Source organism: Lissotriton vulgaris, chromosome 4_1 (genome assembly GCF_964263255.1).
Source record: "Lissotriton vulgaris chromosome 4_1, aLisVul1.2, whole genome shotgun sequence".
NCBI classification, from domain to species: Eukaryota; Metazoa; Chordata; class Amphibia; order Caudata; family Salamandridae; genus Lissotriton; species Lissotriton vulgaris.
In genome coordinates this window covers 1,905,755,330-1,905,779,753 of record NC_141691.1, presented here as the reverse complement: position 1 = coordinate 1,905,779,753, position 24,424 = coordinate 1,905,755,330, and the positions used below count along the sequence as shown (strand labels likewise).

Sequence of the window (24,424 nt, the reverse complement as noted above, 5' to 3'; positions counted from 1 at the left end):
ATAGCTGAATTCCCCGAAGAGCGTAGTAAAATCTGGTCAGACTCTTTTTCTTTAGCCCAGAAATTAATCAAACCAGCTAATTTAAGGCGGAACCATTTATTCACGGCCTACAGAGTATATTGGACCCCGGCTAAATTATATAAGATAACGCAGAACAATTACTACTGCCCCCGCTGTAAACTCACAGCTGCAGACGATATGCATATATTTTTGGAATGCCCGGAGATTCAGGAGTACTGGAGAGCGATAGCTGGCTTCCTGGGTGAGGTACTATCAACAACCATTTTATGTACCCCCAGGTTAGTATTTTTCGGTTTACCACATGTCTATAATATTAATAACTTACATTCACAGTTTATCTTTTATGTGGTGGTTATTGCCAGAAGAGAAATATGTAAAGAATGGAAGTCAGCTGACCCCCCCAGATTTGCAGAGTGTCTAAAAAGCATAATGGAAGTCTGTAAGATGGACATGGTTGGTCGCGATGGAAATACAGAGAATGTATGGTCAAAACTGGAGGCCTGGTCGAACAAGTAAACGGTCCGATGATTATGCTAGAGGTTGTCTCGGTCCTGTCCTCCCCTGGCCTGAAGTACTTCATCATAAGTCAGGGGAGTTGGATAAGGAAACAACCTACCTCTGGGACATTCCTGTCCGCTAGATACTGACCCCGGGGCGGCTTCAGAAATGTCAGTATAAAAGGCGACAGTGAGACCCATTTAGAGCATACAAAACCTGGTGGCATATATGAGGACAACAAAAAAAAAGCCCACATCTGCATCCTGATCTTGATCTTGGTTGTAGTCAGAGTGTGCAGGTGAGTATGGTGTGTATGGAGTAGCAGGCATAGCTGGAGAGATAGGTTGGAAAAGAATAGGAGAGGTAGCACAGTCTCTTCTTTTTTAGTGGAATTTTAGAAAAGCCTTTACTAGGCACTGGTCTTTTCTTCCTTTTATATACAGTCACTTTCCCAGTATTTGGGTCAATATATAGTTTTGACTGATCTTCTGTGGATGGGTCTGGATGGATGATCTCCTCTTCCACAGTCTTTTGCCTTGGCACCGTAGTGTTTGGTTTGACCTTCTTCGGCTCGATGCCTTTACTCTGTTCGACCGCTTTTGGTGCTTGGATCGGTTTTTGAGGCTTGCCGACAGGTTTTGTCGGTCCGACGTCTTTTACAGGTTTCACCACTGTTTTTGGACCGAGCGGTTTCGTCGGTTCGGTAACCTGTTTAGGTGGTAGAGGTGTCTTTGGAGCCTGCGTCTTTGGCTCAATGCCCCTGTTTGGATCGATGGGCTTCGGCTCGACCGATTTGGTGTGGTCTACCTTAGGTTTCGGTTTTGGTTCGACGACCGCCTTGGGGGTAGCCCTTTTGCTTTCGTCGACAGGCTTCTTTCCTTTTTCAACAGTCGAACCCGATTTGCTCGAGTCGACGGGCTTTGGCTTAAAGGTCGATTCGACGGCCTTTGGCTTCGAGGTCGATTCGACGGCCTTTGGCTTCGAAGGTGTTAATGGAACGGTGGCCTTCAGGTCGGCGCCCCTTGGCTTAATCACCTTCGGTTCGACGACGTTCGGTCCGAAGACTGACGTGTCGGTAAGTTTTGGTTTCGATGGAACCGGCCTTGGATTACGTGTCTCAGAAGGCTCTTTTTGTATGTTCTTAGCCGGGCGGTATGGCGGGGCTGTAGAACCAGTATCTTGATCTTTGCTATGGCCTGTTGGCGATGCCTCGACCTGAGTCTCTGATATCGGTGTAGTGTCTGTATGGGGCGGTGTACTCACGGTTCGCCCCTCCTCGTCATCGGAGTCGTCTTCGACAGCTACGATATCTTGTTCGTATTCTTCAACATAGACTATCTGTTCTTCGTAGTCGATATATTATTCAGAGTTGTGCTTGGAGAATTGATCTCCCTTTTGATTAGAGTCTTCGGCGTCAACCAGCTCTTCTTCATCGTCGAATATATTCTCGGGCTCTGGTGCCAACCGCTGCATTTCTTGCCTTGCCGCCTGTCGATTCCGGATCGTTCTTTTGGACCGGAACTGGGCACAAGCTAGGCAATTGTCTTCATTATGATCTGGAGACAAGCATTTGGTGCACACTGGAAGTTTATCGGTGTGCGGGAACTTCGAGTTGCACTGCGGGCAGTATTTGAATGGGCTTCGTTCCATCGACCGTCGGTCCACGTGGCGTCGAGAAGGCCTAACGGCCCGATTCGACGACCTGAGTGCAAGCTAATGTTAAAGAAGGTTATCGGTACCGATCGCGAACAATACCGACGAAAACCGAAGGCCTTTAGAAAAGTATATCTTGATTCCGAACTTGGAGTGCTGGAAAGTACATCCGAACCCAATGGCGGAAAAAATAAATCTGAGCATGGAGAGGATACCCATGCGCACTGTAGTCCAAGGGAGGAGCCACCTATCTCGTGATACTTCGAAGACTCTTCCAGGACAACAATGTGCAATCATCCGGACCCAACCCAAGGCGGCGATCTATGCACAGATATGAATTCAGCAGCCCACATGCCTCGAACATACCCTATACAAGACTGCTAATATCTGCATCTGCAGTTGCTTGCAAATGTGCATATAAATATCCGTTCTATGCTAAATTCAAGCCAAGATAAACGTATGTAAAATGTGTTCTTAACTACGTTTTGTGCACTCAATGCATAATTTTAATTAAGCGGAAGTAATACCCATGACTTCTCTGGATGTGGACTCCTCTTCTTTCTTCAAAACCTCCTCTAACGTTTTAGAAACACTGGTTGCCTCTTTCGACAAAGCAACTTTCAAACTTTTCTTTTCTTCTTTGTCTTTATTGCTGTTAGCACTGGTCCTAGGTTTACCCCCAGCTTTACCTTTCAGGGCCACTGCTGCAGCTGCAGCTTTAACCAATGCTATCCAATCCTGAAAATAATGGGAAAATACATATTCAAAGCACAATTTATCAATATAATATTTAATAGTCAAGTTTGCAAATTTTCAAATTTAGCAACAAAAAGTTATAGTACCATGTAAAATAAACTTTGTACTTATTGACTGAACAGTTCTTTGTTATATAATACACTGTCAGTACTAATATTACTGAATGATTGATCATTTCATCCTCCAATTCTACTACTTTGGTTTTCCCACTCAACTACTTTGGTTCAATCTGAAATTGCCCTCACCCGATACTCTTTTATCTTCCACTCTCATGGCTGCTTTATCGCTCTCATGCGTACCCCCCCCCCATTCTCCATGGTGCTGTCCCACTTGCTATTTCTCCTACCACACCCCTTGCTGCAGTCTCCCTTGTGTACTTTTCCTCCACATTATGCTCGCCCAAGTGCCCTTACCCACTTCCATTAAATTCAACTAAACCACTCCACCACCTGCCTTTCTGTTGCTCCCCCTCACCTCAGTCATTCAGTTTTTTTTAAAATCAGTTTAGTGAATATATTAATTTTGGACTTCAGACAAAACAAATTGTTGCAGACCCTCTAAAAAGTGGTTTTGTACACTGGCCATTTCTGGTTTTTTTTTTACCGAGCCAAGTGCACCTACCATTCTATATTGGTCAAGAAATAAAAGAAAATGGCATCTGCTTCATTCTGTAGGTGTAATGGCACATATGCACGTCCACAGAATGACATGGCTGCCGACAATGGCTGTATGTTGCCTTTTTAAAGATACTAAACAGCACCAGCACTGCTTTTAACTAATGATCGGCTAGGACAAATGGCTAAGACAGTGGGTCATAGATGCAAGATCTACTGGCATTGCCAATGCTTGCCAAGATTGTTTCTTGGTGTTTTACTCATGTTGCTTAATTTGCGGTTTCTTATAGTCTTTTATGTGATTATGCAGTTTTTATTGACAATTCATCATAATACACAAGTGCTCTACGTATCATACAAATATGCTGCAGAACCTGTTCCGGGTGGTTCTCCTTTCAAAATATCCAGGCCATTCCCCAAACAGCCTTTTTGCAAAGCGATGACCTCACAGCTGGGTAGTCTCCCTCAACAGAGGCACAAGGAGGTATGAACTTACTGCACTTAATATCAGCCCAACTAAAAGTGTGATCAAGTAACCTACGTCTGGGTCTCATCTAAAGGGTCTTATTCCAATAACAGAATCTGTAGATTCACTCCTCATGATTACCATCTACAAAAGAGCAGTTCATCAGGAAGTCTAATGAGAAAAAACTTCACTGATCTTCTAATGGGAGCTCTATCACCATCATTATCAATTTAGTGTCTTGTCTCCACCATCAAACCCAAGAATGCATACAATACAAGCTGTTCTCTGCCTCCATTATAAAGCGCTTCAAGGCCTCATCAAGAATAGGAAGAGCTATATAAATGTAATTAGAATACAAAATGATTAAAACAAAAGAATAACTTCAACTCGATGGCATCATTCATTCAGAAAAATTCTTAGAGTCGATACAATGCTGTGTGGCTCAATGGAGGATACACAGATAAGGTCACAGCACCCCAATAAATTCCCGAGAGACAATTTCAAATCCACGCATGCACAAGAATATATTTTGTAATCAAAATACACTACATCACATCTACAGAATTGGTTTGGATGGGTCTGTTAAAGTTACGAAGACAAACTCATGGCTAGCATTAGGGGGCTATAACTACTAACTGGCAAGGGATAGATCAAACGAAGAAATCACAAAATATATGTTGTAAGAGGTTAAAGAAGTCCTTAGGCAGTTGAGACTCAGAAAATAATTATGATCATGTGCATCCCAAACAAGACTCCCCAGCACTGCACTAAGTTCTGTGGTTAGTTTGTAACACGCTACACTGTTACACACTGTCACTCACAGTCCCCACTTTCTTTCTTTTGCTTCCTAAAGCACTCGTGCAAATTATTATTATATAAAATTTATAACGCGCTCAGTTACCCAGGGGCATCCCGGCGCAGTACAGAACAAGAAAGAAGCACCGCCCAATCACTACACTGGAAACAGATGGGTCTTCAGAAGTTTCCTAAAGAGTAGGATTTTAGGCTCTGAACGGATCTTAAAGGGAAGGGAGTTCCACAGTGCCGCCACTTGCACTGAGAAACGCCTGCCCCCAGAGCGAACGCAGTAGGCGTGTGGGCTTATAGGGGCGTGCCATGGGGGCAAGGATCGGTGGGCCCTTACCATGCAAAATTTTATGGGCCGTGCACAGCGCTTTAAATTTCACCCGTTCCCTAACGGGGAGCCAGTGAAGCGTTTTCAGGGCCGGGGCAGCTGAATGTCTTCTGGGACCATCCATCAACACTCTAGCAGCTGCATTTTGTACCTGTTGAAGGGTTTTCAAAGTCGCTTCGGGAGCACCGAGAAACACCGCGTTCCCGTAGTCAAGCCTCAACAAGATTAGACCACGAATCAGAAGCTTCCTCGCTGAATCAGGGAGCAGTGGTAAAACCTTGCGAGCTGACCGAAGCAAACCGAAGCACACCCCTGCGGTCTTCCTGGCGTGGGTCCTAAAGGACAAATCTTCCTCCAACCATACTCCCATGGTCTTGATCTCCTTCTTGGGAGACGGTGGGTCACCCAGAGCCCGAGGCCAGCAGCTAGCAATGATAGAGGGACTGGATTTACCCAGGAGCATCAGCTCAGTTTTCTCCCCATTTAGCTTGAGGGCAGAGTGGGACATCCAACGATGGACATTAGCCAGGCAGTCATGAAAGACTTCAGGTTGTTCCACCAACTGGGTGAGGCCTACCACCAGCTGAGTGTCATCAGCATAGCTGATGATCTTCACTCCTGAAGGGGCGACCACTCTTTCAAGCGGAGTCATGTAAATATTAAATAAAGTAGGGCTCAAAGATGAGCCCTGCGGGACTCCACATTGAAGAGGGAACAAGGCCGACTGCTCTGCCCCTTCCCAGACTTGGTAAAAACAGTTGGAGAGGAAGGATTCGAGCCATTTCAAGGCCAGCCCTGTCACACCCACCTCTGACAGACGTTGGAGGAGCACCTGATGGCTTACGGAGTCAAAGGCAGCACTCAAGTCCAGGAGGATCACTGCCACTGACCCTCCTGAATCTAGAATGCTCCTTGCTTCCTCCACTACTGCCAGTAAAGCTGTGTCCGTTCCCCGACCAGGGCGGAAGCCCGTCTGGGAGTCTCCCAACAGATGCTGGGACTCAAGATGGTAAGAAAGCTGACGATTGACCAACTTTTCTGCGACTTTAGAAAAGCCGGGCAGAAGTGAAATAGGCCTAAAGTTGGCTAAATTAGAAGAATCTAATCCTGGTTTCTTCAATAGTGCTTTTACCACAGCCTTTTTCCATCTCTGAGGTACTGTGCCCTGGGAGAGTGAAAGATTGATGAAGTCAGTAAGCGGAGAGGACAGAGTGTTTGCCACTAATTTAAGATATTTCATGGGCACTGGGTCACTAGGAGACCCACTCTTCATCCCCTTCAAAACTTTTGTGACCTCTTCCTCTAAGAAGGGGCCAAAAGAGGACAACTCAGCGGGGCATATTTCTGGGCTAGGGTCCAACTCCGGGAGCTGAGATGTCGCCGGCAATGAGAGTAGGATCTTCTCTATTTTCGAATGAAAGAAGTCCGCGAGTTCTTCGCATTTTTCCTGAGGGTTATCATGCACAACTGGGGGGACTGGGGCTTTCAGGAGTTCCTTAAAAATTTTAAAGGATTCCCCTGGTGAGTTGCTTGCCCTCTCGATCCTATCGTTGAAGAAGCTCCTTTTGGCATCCTTCAGCGCGTTTTTATATTTCCTCATCGCTCTCTTATAGTCTAATCGACGTTCTTCCGTCCGCTCTCTCCTCCATGCACGTTCTAGTCTCTTGCATAGTGTTCCGAGACCCCTGAGTTCGGGAGTGTACCAAGGAGCCGAACCAACTCTTCTTTCCCTAATGAGCCTTCTCTTTTTTGGAATCAGTGAGTCCAAGGTATTAGTCAGCCAGTTTCCCATATGCTGGTCAGCAATAATGGGGTCAGTGGCAGGGGGAGGACAGGTTCTTGCTAACTCTGCCGCCCAACTATCCATTGGCAACCTCGACCAGAGTCGTTCCACTGTATGCTGTCTAGGAGCAGGGTTTCTCCACTTCCCCAGCTGCCATCTAAGAGGGACTAAATAATGGTCCGTCCAGGGGCGCGCCAACGGCTGGAGGGCTTGCAGGTTCTCAGGGTTGGCAAAGGCAACATCCAGCTGATGGCCCCTATTGTGGGTACTACCGACATTCACAAGGTGGAGATCAAGTGCAGCCAGCATACTTTGTAGGTCTCTCGCCACTACATCAGAGGAATCATCAAAATGTAGGTTGAGGTCCTTGAGGACGACAAAGTTGGAGGACGCGGCAGCCAATGGTATCACAGCCTCAATAAAAGAGTCTACGAAATTAACCAGCATTGCGGGAGGCTGGTACACAAGAAGGCCAGATATAGAGATAGTAGAAGATATGCGTAGGGAAAATTGACAGCCTTCCGAGTTGTTAATGCTGCAATCTCCCGCTTTGCATACGTATTCATCTCTGTACATTATGGCTACTCCTCCCGTCTGGCCTATCCAGATGATACATAAAGTATCCCGAAGGAAGGGCTTTAACAATATCTGGATCAGAGCAAGAAGCTAGCCAAGTTTCCGTAAGGAACAAGGCATCCAAGTTGTAATGTGAAATCAGGGAGTTAATTTCCGTGGCGTGACAAGGTACAGACCTGCAATTGAGCAAAGCCATAGAGAACAAGGTCCGATCCTTACAGGAGTTGCCTGCGCCACATACAAGACATTGAGCAAACGGGGTCCCTTCTACCCACTGATAGCTACAACTGGTATGTCTGGGAGCGCGTAACGACAACAGGGTATCCCTAGAGTACCCGAGTGTAGAGTCCATATGGGCAACGGTATTGGGCAGAGTAGCATGCCCTGTGCCCGTCTGGGCCCGGACGGGCACAGACGGGCTTAACTCTGGCGAAACTCCGGTGATATTCCGGTGATGACGCTGCGTGATGACGCTGCGCGTCAGCATGGCTGCCTTTATGCACGCCGAGCAGCTGGAGACTATCGCGCTAACCGCGCCGCCAGCAGTGTCCCCCCTCCCAAGATGGCCACCACAACAAGGCAATGGGCAGGGACCCGCGAAAAAACGCGGTGATCTACCGATTAGAGTGGGGTTGAGGTGTCAGCAGTGCAAGTCTGCGAGTGGCCTTATTTAAAATCAAGGACAAAGGTAAAAAATAAAATAAACGATATGACCAAAAACGGGGCTTTTTAAAAGTGCATTAAATTATGCAGCTTGCAGCAAGGTGGCTGTAATGCGTGGGCTTTCTTAGCGTTCTGGTTAAAGATGGTAAGGGTGCTCACCTGCAGGACGCCTGCCTTTATGCACGCAAATCCAAGAAGAACATTTGGCAAACCCAGCTGTCGATTGTGAGAAGAAATGAATCAGTAATATTGACACCTTAGCCAAGAGTTCTATACATTTTAAAACTCAATACTGCCTTCTTTGCAATACAGGAGTGATTTGTGGCAAGCCCATAGAATCAGGAAGAGATAGAATTGCCCAGGATAATAACCCAAATTTGCAATTTATCAGCAGGAACAAAGCCTCTGACAACTCCATTAAAACTGAAGAGCGAAGATAATGGAAACTTCAAGGATAAAACACTAGAATAAGTCAAAAAACACCGTAGTGACGTAATCCTTGTATTTTTATGCTTAAGTATCCCCTATTTGATTTCATATATTCATATATTTGAGCACACGTTTTCATTTGTAAATGCATGTTTATTGTATTCAGTATTTGTTGCATGCATATCACCTATAACACTTGCTTTATAATAGTGTGATAGCGCATTAATTATTTCCAAATATGTATTCATAAGGTTTAAAATGCGTAAACAGAATTGAGGTGCAACAAGAATAACATTCAATCTTGCATTTCACATCATTCTGCAAGAGATCTGCCATTTTCTTTTTTGTGTGTAAGACTTTATTTACATCTGCCAAACATACACAGCTTTTTGCCTACAACCCTGAGGCCGGCTGCCACTCATTGTGATAATTCGATATAATAATTACACAGCTATTTAGCCAACAACCATTGGTCCGGCAGCAATTTGTTAACATTACAGCAGACATTATATTTATTACTCCTGAGAAAAAGGATTTCGTCTTACTTTTATTTTTAAAACCAAAACTTAACTTGTGACTCATCTAGTTGGTAGGCATCATTCAGTTCATCAAACATTTACCCAGTGTCTAACTTTGTCAGGTTAGCCCTGGCGCTCCCCTCGTCTCTTCCCCTTTCCTGGGCCCCTTAGATTAACTGGCTGAGGTACCTGCTAATCCGTATTTCTTCCTATTACCAGTATGATAACCATTGCCTGGGCCACTCATTCTACATCCTCCTCTTCGTCCCCTTCTTCCTCCGGTAGTGGCTCACATAGGTCCCCCCGGTAGCTGTTCCAAGGTAGCCAGATCTTATTCCACTTGCTAAGGTTAGCTCTCATTTTATATACTGCTCGCTCAATCACCAGAAGCATATCCATGTTTCTACACCACTGCGCTAAGGTCGGCGTATCTGTCGCCCCCCATTTCTGCGCTATATCTCGTTTGGCAGTCATAATACCCACTATGGCCCATTGTTGCCCCATGCGTGTCAGGTCATTCTGCCCCCACACATTCAGCAGGCATACACGCGGGTCAGGTGTAATGGATATCCCTAGGGTCTGTGAAATGGTACGCATTATCTGCCTCCAGTATTCAGCAATATTCGGACATTCCCATAGTGTATGCAGCAATGTTCCCTCCATCCCACAGCCCCTAAGACAATACGGGTGATCAGCTTTGTGTAGTTTGTGTAGGGTGGTTCTTGTAAAGTAGACCCGTGCAGTATCTTAAATTGCACCAGTCGGAATCGTGCCAAGATACCCGCTTCCTTTGGGGATGCCATTGCAGCATTCCAGTTTGTCTCATCCATATCACCTACTTCACCCTCCCATTTCTACCTCAGTTTAAGTAAGGGGTCTGGTAGGTTATTCAGCAACTTTCGGTAAGTAAGTGATGTGGCGTTTGTCTGTATGTAATCAGTAAGCAGGCGGTCCTCTAGCAGGGATGACTCCGGGACCACTGTATCCGCCTCAATTGCCGCCATCAGTGCATGTCTTACTTGAATATAACGGTAAGTTTCATTAGGACCTAGGTTGTATTGTTGTTGTAGTTGCGAGAAAGGGATCCACATGTCTCCCACCGTGGAGATTCCTATGTTATCCCACTGGGTGAAACCCTTACTATGTCTCAATTGACCCAGTGCCTTAGTGTCCCATAAAGGTGTTAGTTTTGTTATGACACCCCCCCACTTGAGCCTCGTCTGTGCTTTGTGCCATATCGCCACTGTGTGTTTCGTCGGGCCCGTTAGTTTCGCTGCAAGTCCTTTGTGGTACAGCGGGGACAGCAGACTATGCGTACCCAGTTGCGCTCTGTCCGCACAATAGGCCGGGTCATCTTGCGGGGCGTGCAGCCATTGGTTAAGAACTTTAAGGTGCGCCGCCCAATAGTACAATTGTATATTTGGTAGGGCTATTCCGCCGTCGTACCAGCCTCGGTTGAGTTTGAGATGCGCTACACGTACTGGGCGGTCACCCCACAGCACGCCCGTTATCGCTGCTGTCACTTTTTGGAAGTAAGAGGGTGGCACTAAGGTTGGTGTATTTTCCAAGACATAAAGAAGACGTGGCGGCGCCATCATTTTAAAAAGCACTGCCCGTCCCAGCAGTGTCAGAGGAAGAGCTTTCCAGTGTCTCACATCAGCTTTAAGTCGCATGAGCGGCGGCAGTAAATTCAATTCAGAAAATACTGTGACGTTGCTGTTGACGTGAATCCCCAGATACCTGAATGAGGTGTCCGCTACTGTTAACGGACAGCCGCTGGGAAGATTAGGAGCGGGGCTCTTCAGTACGTAGATGACCGACTTCGTCCAGTTGATTGTATATCCAGAAGTCAGTCCGTGAGTATCACATAGTGTCAACAGCACAGGAATACCTCTCTCTGGGTCCGATAAATAAATTATCATGTCATCCGCATAAAGGGATACTCTGTCTTCCCATTTGTTTCTCCAGCGTATTCCTTTCAGTATCGGGGAAGCTCTAATGACAATGGCCAGTGGTTCCAGGACTAGGGCAAACAATAGGGGTGAGAGCAGACATCCCTGTTTCGTCCCTCTAGCCAGTGGTATCTCGCAGGAGATATGGCCGTTTGCTGCCACGTGTGCCACCGGACTTGCGTATATGAGCCGTATCCAGGAAATAAATGTGGGGCCGAAGCCCATGTGGGCCAGTACCACGAAAAGATATTGCCACTCCACCATGTCAAACGTCATCTTGGCATCTAATGAAAAAATGGCCGCCGGTTCGGTCAACAGCGGGGCTCGCGCCACCGCTCAATGCACTCGTCGGATGTTTAACGCCGTGCTCCTATGTGGCATAAGGCCTGATTGATCCGGGTGGATCAATTGTGGAAGATGAGGCATCAGTCTGGTAGCCAGTAATTTCGCCAGAAATTTGGCTTCGGCGTTGAGAAGGGATAGCACATTCAGTGGGCGGCTTGCCTGGTTTCGGGATTGCCATAATGGTTGCCACGCACTGATCGAGAGGCAAGGTCCCCCTCTCAAGGCTCTCTATATACATGGCCTTTAGTGGTTTACTCAGTGTTTCTGACATTGCCTTATACCACTCAATAGGGATCCCATTGAGGCCCAACGCTTTGCCGGAATGGAGTGTGTTTATAGCCAGCTGTTTCTCAACAGTTCGTCGTCTAAGGTGGTCGTCATGGAGCTGCTGGCAGAGTTGTAATGTGTGTAGCGTGTCCGCTGTTGGGCTTGCCGTGTGGGCCGCGTTTGCGGTGTTAAGTTCAGATTCCAATTCTAGTAGTTCTCTTTTCTGTGTGTGCTTGTGCCCCGCTATGGCCGTAATGGCCTGCCCCCTCAGGACCGTCTTATAGGCCTCCCACAAGGTCATGGGTGACGCCACTGAGGCCCCATTTTCCACAAAGTAATATTGTGTCGCCTTTTTCAGTTCCTTACAGATAGCCGGTACCTTAAGATATCCTGGGAAAATCGGATATATTCTTTTGTGGGGTCTCTCCGAGCAGGACAAGGTCAGTGTTAACGGAGAGTGATCTGATATGCCCCTAGGTCTAATCTGTGCGTCACTTATGGTGAGAATGCCGTCGCCCAGGGCGAGAAAATAGTAGATACGGGACAGACTGTTATGGGCAGTGGAATAGTAGGTGTACTGTTGGTCTACAGGGTGCAAATGTCACCAGACATCCACCAGCCCTTGCGCTTCCAGGAATTCACTGAATCTGGAGAGGCCAGGTGTCTGCGTCCGGACCGGAAACCTGTCTTGCATGTTATGTGCTACTGCATTAAAATCCCCCCCTATAATAAGGTCGCCCTCTGGAAGTTCCAGAAGGAATTTCCCTAGGTCAGGAAGGGCGATTGAATGAAGCGCTGGTGGAATGTAGACAGACACTATGGTTAACTGTTTGCCCTCCCATTGTCCATGTGCCGCTGCGAAGCGGTCCAAGTCGTCTGTTTTGGTGGTCTGCAGCATAAATTGAGATGATTTTCGCATCAGTATCCCCGTCCCGCGTGACCCTGAGGTGAAGTCAGAGTGTGCTATCATGTGGTATCCCCGTCTGTCTAGCGCCTTACTAGCCGCGCCCACCAAGTGCGTCTCCTGAAGGAGAATTAGAGCAGGGCCCAACCATCTTATACTCTGCAGTACCAGTCCCCGCTTAATCTTGTCCCCCAGTCCCTGCACATTCCAAGACATTAAGTGCAGTGGTGCTACCGGCCCCGTGCTAGGTCCTCCCTCTAGGATATCAGCCTGTGTGTCGTGTGCCATGCGTTTCTTGTAGCGGAGGGCAAGCTGATGTTGTGGACTGGTACTTTCGTGCCTGTCGTGTGCCCATCTTTGTGTCACTGTCTTTGCGCTGTACCCAATCACTAAGAGTCAAACAATTAAAAAAACAAAGAACCCCCCTCCCTGAACTTCCTCCCTCCCTGCTCCCCTGCTATACGGACTTGGAACCGCCCGCCCCCCAACTTAGCAGAGTGCCTATCCCATCCCCCACACAAAATACTTGCTCGTTGGGGTGTAGGACTCTCCGGAGTCAGCGCCCCTCTTACTCTCCTCGGGTGCCCTCAACCCAGTGTCCAGCAGCAGTTCGTTAAGCAGTCAACATAACTGTTCAAATGTCGTGTAGTCGCCGGGTGATTATTGCTCTGTTTCGGCATCCTCGTCCAGTCTTTCTTCCACTTGCGAGTGTTCCTCCAACACATTCACCGGAGCTTGAGAGTTCGGATGTTTCCCCGTGCCCTGATTCCTATGTGTCCTCTTCGTTCGACGAGGTTGAGTGGCCGGTCTCCAGCCCTCCAGCCAGTCCTGGGCAATTTCAGGAGTGTCAAAGAACCAGGTCTTATTGTCAGCTACAATCCTCAATCTGGCTTGGAACAGCATTGAATACGGAATCTCTCTTGCCCGCAGTTCCTTCTTCACATCCAAGAACGTCCGTCTGCAGCGAGCGACCTCCGCCGTATAGTCCGGAAAAAACCTGTGTGGAGTTTTGGATCTTAACAGGAGGGGACACCCGCGCAGCCTGCAGTATGGTGTCCCTGTCTCGATAGTTGAACAGCCGGGCTAGTATAGGTCGTGGGGCTGCGTCTGGGTTTGGCCACCCCCCCGGGACTCGGTGTGCCCTCTCGACTGAGAAGAAGGTGGACAGGCCCTTTGGCTGAAGTTCCGTTTTGATCAGCTCTTCCACCTATAGGTCTGTTGCTCTAGTGCCATCAGATTACGGAACCCCAAGGATTCGGATATTGTTTCTCCTTGAGCGCCCTTCCTGATCATCCAGCCTCTCACGCAACGTCTTGTTCTCTGCCGACATCCGCTGCCCTTTTGTTAAAGTGCATTTAAGCTGGTTTAAGACATGTATTTGGCAGAGAGGAATCTTTCACTTCCCGAGAAACTTGATTCATGTTACTACGTTACTATGTTACTGGGTACTTATTAAGCGCTAGGCTACTCCCTGGAGTGTCCCGGCGCTGGAAAAAAAAGAAACCAGTAGCAGAGCCGAGCAGTCCAACCCAGGGCAATTGACTTATTGTGAGAAAAGCCAAGTTTTTAATCCCTGTCTAAAGCTGATAAGGTTCTGGGCTTGATGAAGGGCTGGCGGCAAGTTGTTCCAGAGCCGAGAGGCTACCACCTGAAGGGAGCACCCGCCCTGGCGAAAGCGGGTGAACCTGGGAGTCTGCGAAAGCAGTTGGTTCGAGGGTCTCAAGTTTCTGGATGGAACATAGTGTTGGCATCTGTTTCTCAAATATAAGGCTCCCATATTGTGAAAGGCCTTATAAGCCAGCACCAGGCCTTTGAAATGTGTCCTCTTCCGTACCGAAAGCCAGTGCAAGGACCTCAGAAGGGGGGGTCATGTGTGTCCTGAGGTTCACCATGAGTATGGCTCTAGCCGCGGCATTTTGCACTACTTGTAGACGGTTGATAAGATAATAAGGAAGGCCCACATAGAGAACATTCACATAATCAAGTCGGGATAGAATCAGAGTCTGGACCACTGTTTTCCTGTGGGAAACTGGGAGTAATGGGAGAACATTTCTCAACATTTTCAGTGGGCCAAAACATGTGCCCGACACCGCCTGTACCTGGGACTTCACGGACTTGTACGTGTCCATTTTCACCCCGAGATTCTTGACAGTTGTGGCTAAGTTTACAGGGGGAGACATATGTGGCCACCATTCGCGCCACTCTTCCCCCGGAGTAGGACCAAAAAAGAGGATTTCTGATTTTTCAGAATTGCACAGAAGTTGATTCTGTTTAAACCACTAAAATACGGCTGACAGGCAGGAGTTGATCTTATTTCCATTCAGGGCATCGTTCTTGCCACACATGAACAACATTTGTGCATCATCGCCGTAAGATATCAGAATAGCGCCGAATTGTTCTGCTAATATGGCTAAGGGGGCCATTAATACATTAAAAAGAGTAGGACTCAAAATAGATCCCTGTGGTACACCTACATTGAGTGGCAGAATAGGGGCCGCAAAAAGGAGGAGACAAAACTGTTTGCCTGCGATTATCCAGGTAGGAGGTGAACCACTGGAGGACTGTTGGACTGTTTACACATTGCCAATATACCACCATCCTTGGAGTCTGTCCAACAGAAGGGCATGGGGCACGGTATCGAAAGCAGCGGAGAGGTCAAACAGTATTAAAACGGCCCTGCCTCAGCTATCAAGTGTGGTTCTAATAGATTCTGAGATTTCCAGCAGGGCTGTTTCAGTACTGTAATTGGCATGGAACTCCGATTGGCTGGGATGTAATACGCAATTAGTCTCGACAAAGTCTGTGACAACCTGGTTGACATATTTCTCCAAGATCTTGGAGAAGAAAGGCAGCAGAGAAATTGGTCTATAGTTGATGGCTACCCAAGGGTTGACTGAAGGTTTATTATTTTTTTTTTGTTAGAAGCGGGAGGATTTTCCCATGCTTCCAACTGTCCGGCATCAACCCTTATGACAAAGAGAGGTTCAATACCCTGGTGACCGCCGGATTAATCACCTCTGCAATGGATGCCAGTATTTTCGCGGGGCAGGGGTCTGAAGGGCAACTAGATTTTAGAGTTTTCATTATCTTCAATGAGTCCTCCTGCGTGATGGGGGGGTAGTGTACAACGGTTCCTTCCCCATTAGATAAAGCAGGAGGAGGCTTACCAATAGTGGCTGCCTTGGTGGGTGATGCTTCCCCCAAGCAAAGCTTGAATGGTGGTAATCTTCGTATAGAAATACTGTGCAATGAGGATGGTCCACTCGTTGGTAGTGATAAAGAGACTGGTGGTGGCACAAGCAAGATGTAGCTATAAACATCTTTAGCGAAAGTCTTGGGCTTCTCCATGCCGGGCCTGGCCTTATGGGTTTGCCTAGCAACTCCACAATTAAAACGGAGAGACAGAGAATGACATTCTTGAAGTTCAGAATGGAATATGCTACTTACCAGTATGTATTTGTTCTTGGCATGTAGGGCTGCTAACATTCATATCTGTGCATAGATCGCCACCTAGTGTTGGGTCCGGAAGATTGCACTTTGTTGTCCTGGAAGAGTCTGAAGTATTACGAGATATGTGACTCCTCCCCTGGACTACAGTGCGCATGGGCATCTTCTCCATCCTCAGATTGTTTTTCGCCATTGTGGCAGAGATGGAGATAGTAAAGTAAGAGATGGCCATGCAAAAGATAATGCTGCAGCTGCGACAGGCACCGGGGAGGAGGGCGGGCGATATGAATGTCAGCAGCCCTACATGCCAAGAACAGATGCATAATGGTAAGTAGCATATTCCGTTCGAGGCATGTGGGCTGCTGAATTCATATCTGTGCATAAACTGTATAGCAGTATCTCCTCTAGCGGTGGTTACCTGTGCCAGCTGCAGCAGTTTGAAAAGAGTTTTTAGGACAGCTTGGCCTACAGCAGCTTGCTGTTTTGCTTGCACGTCTACACAGTAGTGTTTTGTGAAATTGTGTATGGTAGTCCATGTGGCTGCCCTACATAAGTCTTCAAGAGGAATATTACCTAGGAAAGTCATGGATGCCCCCATTTTCCTTGTAGAGTGTGCTCTTGGGGGGACGGTTAAAGTGCGTTTGGCTTTTTGATAGCATATTTGGATGCATTTAACTATCCATCTGGCTATTCCTGGATATTGGATTCCCTTTATGTTGTGGTGAAAAAGCAACAAATAATTGCTTAGTCTTTCTAAATGATTTTGTTCTATCCACATAGTAAAGCAGAGCTCGCTTTACATCTAGTGTGTGTAGGGCTCTTTCGGCTACTGACTGGATTTTGAAAGAACACTGGCAGTTCTATCGATTGATTAATGTGGAAATTTGATACGACTTTTGGCATAAACTTAGGGTTTGTTCTAAGAACTACCCTGTTAGCATGTACTTGCATGAAAGGTTCTTGAATTGTTACTGCTTGTAATTCGCTAACTCGCCTGAGTAAGGTAATGGCAATCAAGAAAGCTACCTTCCACGTTAAGAATTGCAGTTCGTATGAATATAGAGGTTCGAAAGGAGGTCCCATAAGTCTGGTAAGTACTATATTTTGATTCCAGACTGGGGAAGGAGGGTGTCTTGGAGGGATCACCCTTTTAAGACCCTCAATAAAAGCTTTGATTGCTGGTACTCTAAACAGTGAAAGGGGTTGCCTGTTTTGAAGGTATGCTATTATAGCAGCTAGGTGTAGTCTTATTGAAGAATATGCTAGGTTGCATCTTTGAAGATGCAGCAGGTAACATAAAATGTTTTGTCTGAAAGCATCTAATGGGTTGTTTTGGTTATTGTTGCAGTAAATAACAAATCTTTTCCATTTAGCTGCATAGCATGCTCTAGTAGTTGGCCGTCTTGCCTCCTTGATAATGTTCATGCAATCAGGAGGCAAGTTAAGGTATCCGAACTCTAAGACTTCAGGAGCCAGATCGCTAGGTTCAACTGATTGGGATCTGGGTGTCTGATTTCTCCATGGTTCTGAGTTAGAAGATGGGGTGAGAGGCACAGCCTTTGATGAGGAACTACTGAAACTCCAGGAACGTTGTGTACCATGGTTGTCTCGCCCATGTGGGAGCAACAAGGATTAGCGTGAGTGACTGTTGCCGCAGTTTGCGTGCCACCAGTGGAATCAGCGGTGCTGGGGGAAAAGCGTACGCAAATCTGCTTGACCAGTTCATCCATATCGCATTGCCCTGTGACAATGGATGTGGGAACCTGGCGGCAAAGTACTGGCATTTCGAGTTTTCTTTTGTGGCAAACAGGTCTATTTCTGGGTGACCCCACTAGAAGATGGGGTGAGAGGCACAGCCTTTGATGAGGAACTACTGAAACTCCAGGAACGTTGTGTACCATGGTTGTCTCGCCAATGTGGGAGTAACAAGGATTAGCGTGAGTGACTGTTGCCGCAGTTTGCGTGCCACCAGTGGAATCAGCGGTGCTGGGGGAAAAGCGTACGCAAATCTGCTTGACCAGTTCATCCATATCGCATTGCCCTGTGACAATGGATGTGGGAACCTGGCGGCAAAGTACTGGCATTTCGAGTTTTCTTTTGTGGCAAACAGGTCTATTTCTGGGTGACCTCACTCTTTGAAGAATAGTTGGTACGATTTTGCTTGTATTAGCCAATCGTCCAGATACGGGAACACATGAATGTGTTGTCTCCTGAGATGTGCCGCTACTGTCGCTAAGCATTTTTTAAACACTCTTGGAGCTGTGGTTACCCCGAAGGGCAAGACCTTGAATTGGTAGTGTTGACCTTCTACTGTGAATCTGAGATATTTTCTGTGAGCTGGATGGATAGGTATGTGAAAATATGCGTCCTTGAGGTCCAATGTTGCTAGGAAGTCTCCTTGCTGTAGTAATGGGAGCACTTGGTGTAGTGTGATCATATGGAAGTGCTCCGACAGTATGTATTGATTTAGGAGTCTGAGGTCCAATATTGGTCTGAGGGAACCGTCCTTCTTGGGAATAAGGAAGTATAGGGAATATACTCCTGTCCCTTGATGTTGGAAAGGGACTGGCTTCTATGGCCCCCTTTTCCAGCATGCATTTCACCTCTTGTTGTAGCAGGGTGATGTGTTCTTTGGACATAGGACGGTGTGTGGGTGGTATGTTTGGGGGCGTAGAAGTGAGTTCCGGCAATAACCATACTGGATAATTTGTCTCACCCACCCGTCCGTGGTAATTGCGTTCCAGACGGGTAGGAATTGTTGGAGTCGGCCTCCGACCGGTGTTAGGTGGTCTGGAGGTAGCTTGATGAAGTCACTGTTTTGTGGCAGTGGTGGCTCTGGTGTTACTGCCTCCACGTCGTCGTCCCTAATTTATGTTTCCCCTATAACCTCCTCTGTTGGAGTTTTTGGTAAAGGAACTTTGTGTGTTGCCTTTGTATGATGAGGACGTTTGGGAAGTATTGCCTCGTGTAGCTGCCCTGTATGAGGAGCGTCAAAAGGAACTGCTGTGTTGCTGAAACTGCACTGCTCCCATAGACTTTGCGGTTTCTGTGTCCTTCTTCATTTTATCTCAAATGGTGTCGACAGAAGGGCCAAAAAGGAAGTCTTGATTGACTGGCTGATTAAGGATGGTTGACTGCACCTCGTTCTTAAAGCCTGAAATACGCAGCAATGTATGTCGCCTTAGTAAAACACTAGTGTTAATAGACCAGGCTGCAGTTTCTGCTGCATCAACCGCGCATTTGATGGAGGCGTTTGTGATGAACTTTCCCTCCTGTATGCTCCCATCAGCTTGGGCTTTAAAAGGCTCGGGTAGGTGTTGCATTAAGCTTTCAAGCTGGTCATAGTGTGCCCTGTTCCCATGAGGCACATGGTCAAACTGATTTGCATATAGCCATGTCTGAACTGGGGTGGCAGAGTGGGCTAAAGAACGGTGATGGATTAAACCCAGATCTTTTGACTGGGTGTGAGTGTTTGATTGATTCAGATGCTCCGTCCATCACCACCCCTTTTGTACCGCTTTTGGCCGCCATACGTGTGGCAGGGTATGCTCAGACGTGAGTCCCTTGTTCACTTTGCCACTGGATTCAAGCAAGCCGGGCTGAAGACGGCTGGAATGCCAGAAACCGGTCCTCAGAAGCTTGTTTGCGGTCCAGGGAAGACATGGCTTGGCAGTTCGGGCTGGACTGTCCCCATGAGGCACAGGGTCAGACTGATTTGCATATAGCCATGTCTGAACTGGGGTGGCAGAGTGGGCTAAAGAACGGTGATGGATTAAACCCAGATCTTTTGACTGGGTATGAGTGTTTGATTGATTCAGATGCTCCGTCCATCACCACCCCCTTTTGTACCGCTGTCGTAAAGAGCTAGCAGAGCTTGTGTATTGGCAATCCTCCATGAATTGGAGGCCTGTGCTGCTACCCTTTTACCTGAGGCTTCTAGTATCTTTGATTCCTTATCGGGGAGGGGCTTCTCCCGTTGTCTGCGAGTTAGCCCTTCTGCGTGCATTAGCCACAACTAGTGAGTCTAATGGTAACTGCCCTCTGATGTAGGTAGGGTCTGCTCTATACTTTTTCTCAATCCTGGGACTGATTACCCGTGCCCTGGCTGTATCTTTAAATATGTGAGGTGCGTGTTTTAACACTCCCTTTAGCATAGAAGTGTTCTGACACTTTTTTCTGACGTAGGGAAGGTGTCAAATAAGAAGTCTTCCTCTACAGGGTCATTATGCATATCTACATTGTGGTACTGTGCTGCCCTGTCTATTAATTGGTTGAAGACAATGGTGTCATCAGTAGGTGAAGGATTAGTTGGATAAGAGGAGACATCAGGGATGGGATGGGTGTTATAAGGGTCAGTTGGCTTCTCCCATGGTTCATTTTGTGGCTCAGGATCCTGTGGATAATCATAATCAAGCAGAGGATCCTCCCCCGTTTTCCCCTCATTGTCCCCATAGTGAGAAGGAGAGTAAGGAGCAAAAGGAGTGGTAGGCATAATGGGATAGAATGGAGAAGTCCCAAAGTCCTTCTTTTTTAGTGCTATAGGGGAATGAGAGTCCGTGTCCTGTGCAGGATTGTCACTTTACCAGTCTCTGGATTCATATATATTTTTGCCTGGTCATCTGCTGGATCAGGATGGAAGAGTTCTTCCTCCACTGTTCTTGGTTGTGACTTTTTTGGGTCGACAACACCTTCTGCTTCGACGACTTTTGGTGCCTTAGTGCTTTTCTTCGGCTCAGGCCCTTTTTTCAGGTCGGCGAGTGTTTTTGGGTCGACTGGGTCTTTTGGTTCGACACGTTTCTTGTGCTCGACGGGCTTTTTTGGTGGACTGTCCTTTCCCGAGTTGATGGTCTTTTTAGGATGGACTGGTGTTTTCGGAGCACTGGTCTTCGGGTCGATAGCAGTCTCCGGCCGGATTATAGGCTTCGATTCGGCACCCTTCCCGTCGGTGGCCTTTTGTTCGGCGACTTTTGGCACAGCCGGCTTTTTCGGGTCGACGTCCTTTTTTGTGTCGGCACCCTTCGGCTCAACGGCCTTTTTCGGGTCAACAGTTTTCTTGGGATCGACGCCTTTAGGCTGTACGTTTTTCTTCGGGTCGACGACCTTTTTAGGTTCTGGAACCTTGATGCTTGTACGTATGCGGGAACTTGGAGTGGCATTGTGGGCATCTTTTAATCGGGCTCCTTTCCATCGACAGCAGGCCCGCGTGGCGTCGAAAAGGCCCAACTTTCCGCGTCGACGACCAATTAAAGATGGAAAGCTTTATCAAGTCAAGAGGTACAGAGCGAGAACAATACCGTAAAAGTCGAAGGCCTTTTGGCTTTTATAAAAGTTTTGTTTTGATTCCGAAGTTGGAGTGTAGGAATAACATCCGAACCCAATAGCGGAAAAAAACAATCTGAGGATGGAGAAGATGCCCATGTGCACTGTAGTCCAGGGGAGGAGTCACCTATCTCGTGATACTTCAGACTCTTCCAGGACAACAAAGAGCAATCATCCGGACCCAACACTAGGCGGCGATCTATACACAGATATGAATTCAGCAGCCCACATGCCTCGAACAGGCCTGTTTTCGGCTAAGGCTCGAGCACTCGCAAATATTTCCCCAAGAGCAATATATTTTGATCTGTGATGTGACGGAGGGCCTCACTAATGCCAGCAGGGTGGGGGTTGGGTATTGGGGGGGGGCAGGGTGGTTGTTGGTGAGGAGGGTATAGGGGAAGCAAAGCATATACATCCAGCGGCTGAACTGCACAATCTGAAACACGAAAAGCTGGGATTACTTCCTGCTTCCCCACTTAACGAAATTGTGTGATCTTAGGCAACTGTATTGATCTTGAAAGACAGGGCTTCAGGATGTGACTATCCACCTGGCAATTCCTGCTTTGGAGATGGGGTTGCCTTTATGAGGTGGAGAGAAAGCTACAAACAGTTGTTTTTCTTTTCTTAAGGGTTTAGTCTGGCCTATGTAATTAAGTAAGCTCTTTTGGCATCAAGAGTGTGAAGAGCTTTCTGCTACTGAATCAGGGTTTTGGAAAACACTGGTAACTATTGATTGATTAAGATGGAAAGCAGAAAATACTTTTGGAAGACATTTTTGATTTGTTCGAAGAACCACTTTTTTTGGATGTATTTGTAAAAATGGTTCTTGTATGGTTAAAGCCTGGATCTCACTTACTCTCCTAAGAGATGTGATTGCGACAAGGAACGCTACTTTCCATGTAAGGAATTGTAATTCGCATTTATGTAAAAGCTCAAATGGGGGACCCATGAGTCTAGTAAGAACAATGTTTAGAATCCACACCGGAGATGGTGGCAGTCTGGGTGGAATTATCCTTCTAAGGCCTTTCATGAAGGCATTGATAGCAGGTACTCGAAACAATGACAAATGTACAAGTTACTTACCTTCGGTAACGATATATCTGTAAGAAACATTAGTTAGTATTAGATTCCTTACCCTAGAATATCCCAAGGCGTCAGTCTGGATCCGGAAACTTTTGCGTAGCAGTACCCCTGCGCGTCGGTAGGCGTCGTCTGCAGGCGTCCCCTGCGGCTCTGCGTCAGTCGTCGGCGTCGTGCGCTGTGATGACGTCGCTGGAGTATATAGACGCCGCCTCCGCGCGCTGACGTCAGTTCTTTGTACACAGCTTTTCCGCGCCAGAACACGCAGAGCCATGTGAGAACCAACACTGGTGCCATTTGAAATTAGGGCCCTGAAAGGGATGTTTTTAACCCTAGGTATCAGTTCGCAGAACGGGGAGGATGGGTGGGTTCGGTAAGGAATCTAATACTAACTAATGTTTCTTACAGATATATCGTTACCGAAGGTAAGTAACTTGTTCATCTGAAAGAAACACGTTAGTATTAGATTCCTTACCTTAGAATAGATACCCCAGCAATACCAACCCGGGTGGTGGGTCTGCGAACCAATACATTCCTACACCAGAAAGTCCTGGAGGACAGAACGGCCAAAGAAGCCATCCCTCCGGACTTGACTGTCCAGGCAGTAGTGCCTCGCAAAGGTGTGCAGCGACGCCCACGTAGCCGCCTGGCAAATGTCCTGCAAGGGGACTCCCCGGCCGAGGGCAGTAGTAGCCGCCGTGGCCCGAGTGGAATGGGCCCTCAGCCCAACAGGAGGCTCCTTCCGAGCCAAAGAGTAGCACGATTTGATGCACAGAACGACCCACCGAGAGATGGTCCGTTTATGTACCGCCCGTCCCTTCTTCGCACCCACGTAGCCAACAAACAGTTGGTCATCCACCCGGAACTGGCGTGTGCGATCCATATAAAATGAAAGCGCACGTTTTGGGTCCAGACGATGGAGCCGCTCTTCATCCTTTGAAGGATGCGGAGGCGGGAAGAAGGAGGGGAGGGTGATGGACTGCCCGATGTGAAAAGCAGAAACTACTTTGGGCAGGAAAGAAGGTCTAGTCCTTAGAACCACCTTGTCAGGATGAATGGACAGGAAAGGAGGTTTGACAGAGAGCCTGGAGCTCACTCACTCTCCTGGCAGAGGTGATGGCAACCAGGAAAGCCGTCTTTAAAGTCAGGAGACGGAGAGGACAAGAATGAAGGGGCTCAAAGGGAGCACACATCAAAAAGGTGAGAACCAGGTTCAAGTCCCACTGAGGCATCACAAACGGAACAGGTGGATACATGTGTGTGATGCCCTTCAAGAATCTCGTTACAATTGGGGACTTGAACAAAGAAGGCTGATCAGGAAGCCTTAGAAAGGCTGAAAGGGCCGAAAGGTAGCCCTTGATAGTGCCCAGAGCAGAGCCCTGCTGGGCAAGCGAGAGAAGAAAAAGAAGAACCTCGGAAAGAGGGGCAGAAAGAGGATCCACAGCCTTTGCTGTGCACCATGCCACAAATCTGTTCCACCGACAGGCGTATACCGACTTTGTGGAGGGACGCCTGGCTGCCAGAATTACATCACAGACTTCAGGAGGCAAGTCAAATGGCCTCAACTGCCGCCGCTCAATCTCCAAGCATGGAGGTGGAGACTGGACAGGTTCGGGTGGAGGACCGTCCCCTGCTGCTGCAACAGAAGGTCCTCCTGAAGGGGCAGGCGGATCGGGGGACCGACTGACATGCTGAGTAGCTCGGGATACCAGTACCTTCGAGCCCAGTCCGGAGCCACAAGGATAACTTGGGCCCGGTCGCGCCTGATCTTCTTCAGCACTCTGGGCAGAAGTGGTATAGGCGGAAAGGCGTATAACAGACCGCAACTCCACTCGCACCGAAAGGCGTCGCCGTGCGAGTGCCGTCTTGGAAACTCCAACGCGCAGAACTGATGACATTGCGCGTTCTCTTCTGTGGCGAATAGATCTAACCAAGGCTCTCCCCATTGCAGAAAGAGGCCTTGCGCCACGTCCGAGTTCAGACGCCATTCGTGATCCA

At 47.7% G+C, this 24,424-nt stretch overlaps 1 protein-coding gene across 7 annotated transcripts in view; it reads right to left on the bottom strand.

Annotated features, from left to right (window-relative positions):
* Positions 1-24,424, bottom strand: part of PHF20L1 (PHD finger protein 20 like 1) — a 648,585-nt gene that overhangs the window by 506,714 nt on the left and 117,447 nt on the right. For all 7 annotated transcript variants that reach the window (XM_086966240.1, XM_086966239.1, XM_086966235.1 and 4 more), the window contains one exon: positions 2,700-2,910. In XM_086966240.1, the coding sequence (XP_086822366.1) occupies positions 2,700-2,910 (211 nt within the window). The remainder of the gene's footprint in view (positions 1-2,699; positions 2,911-24,424) is intronic.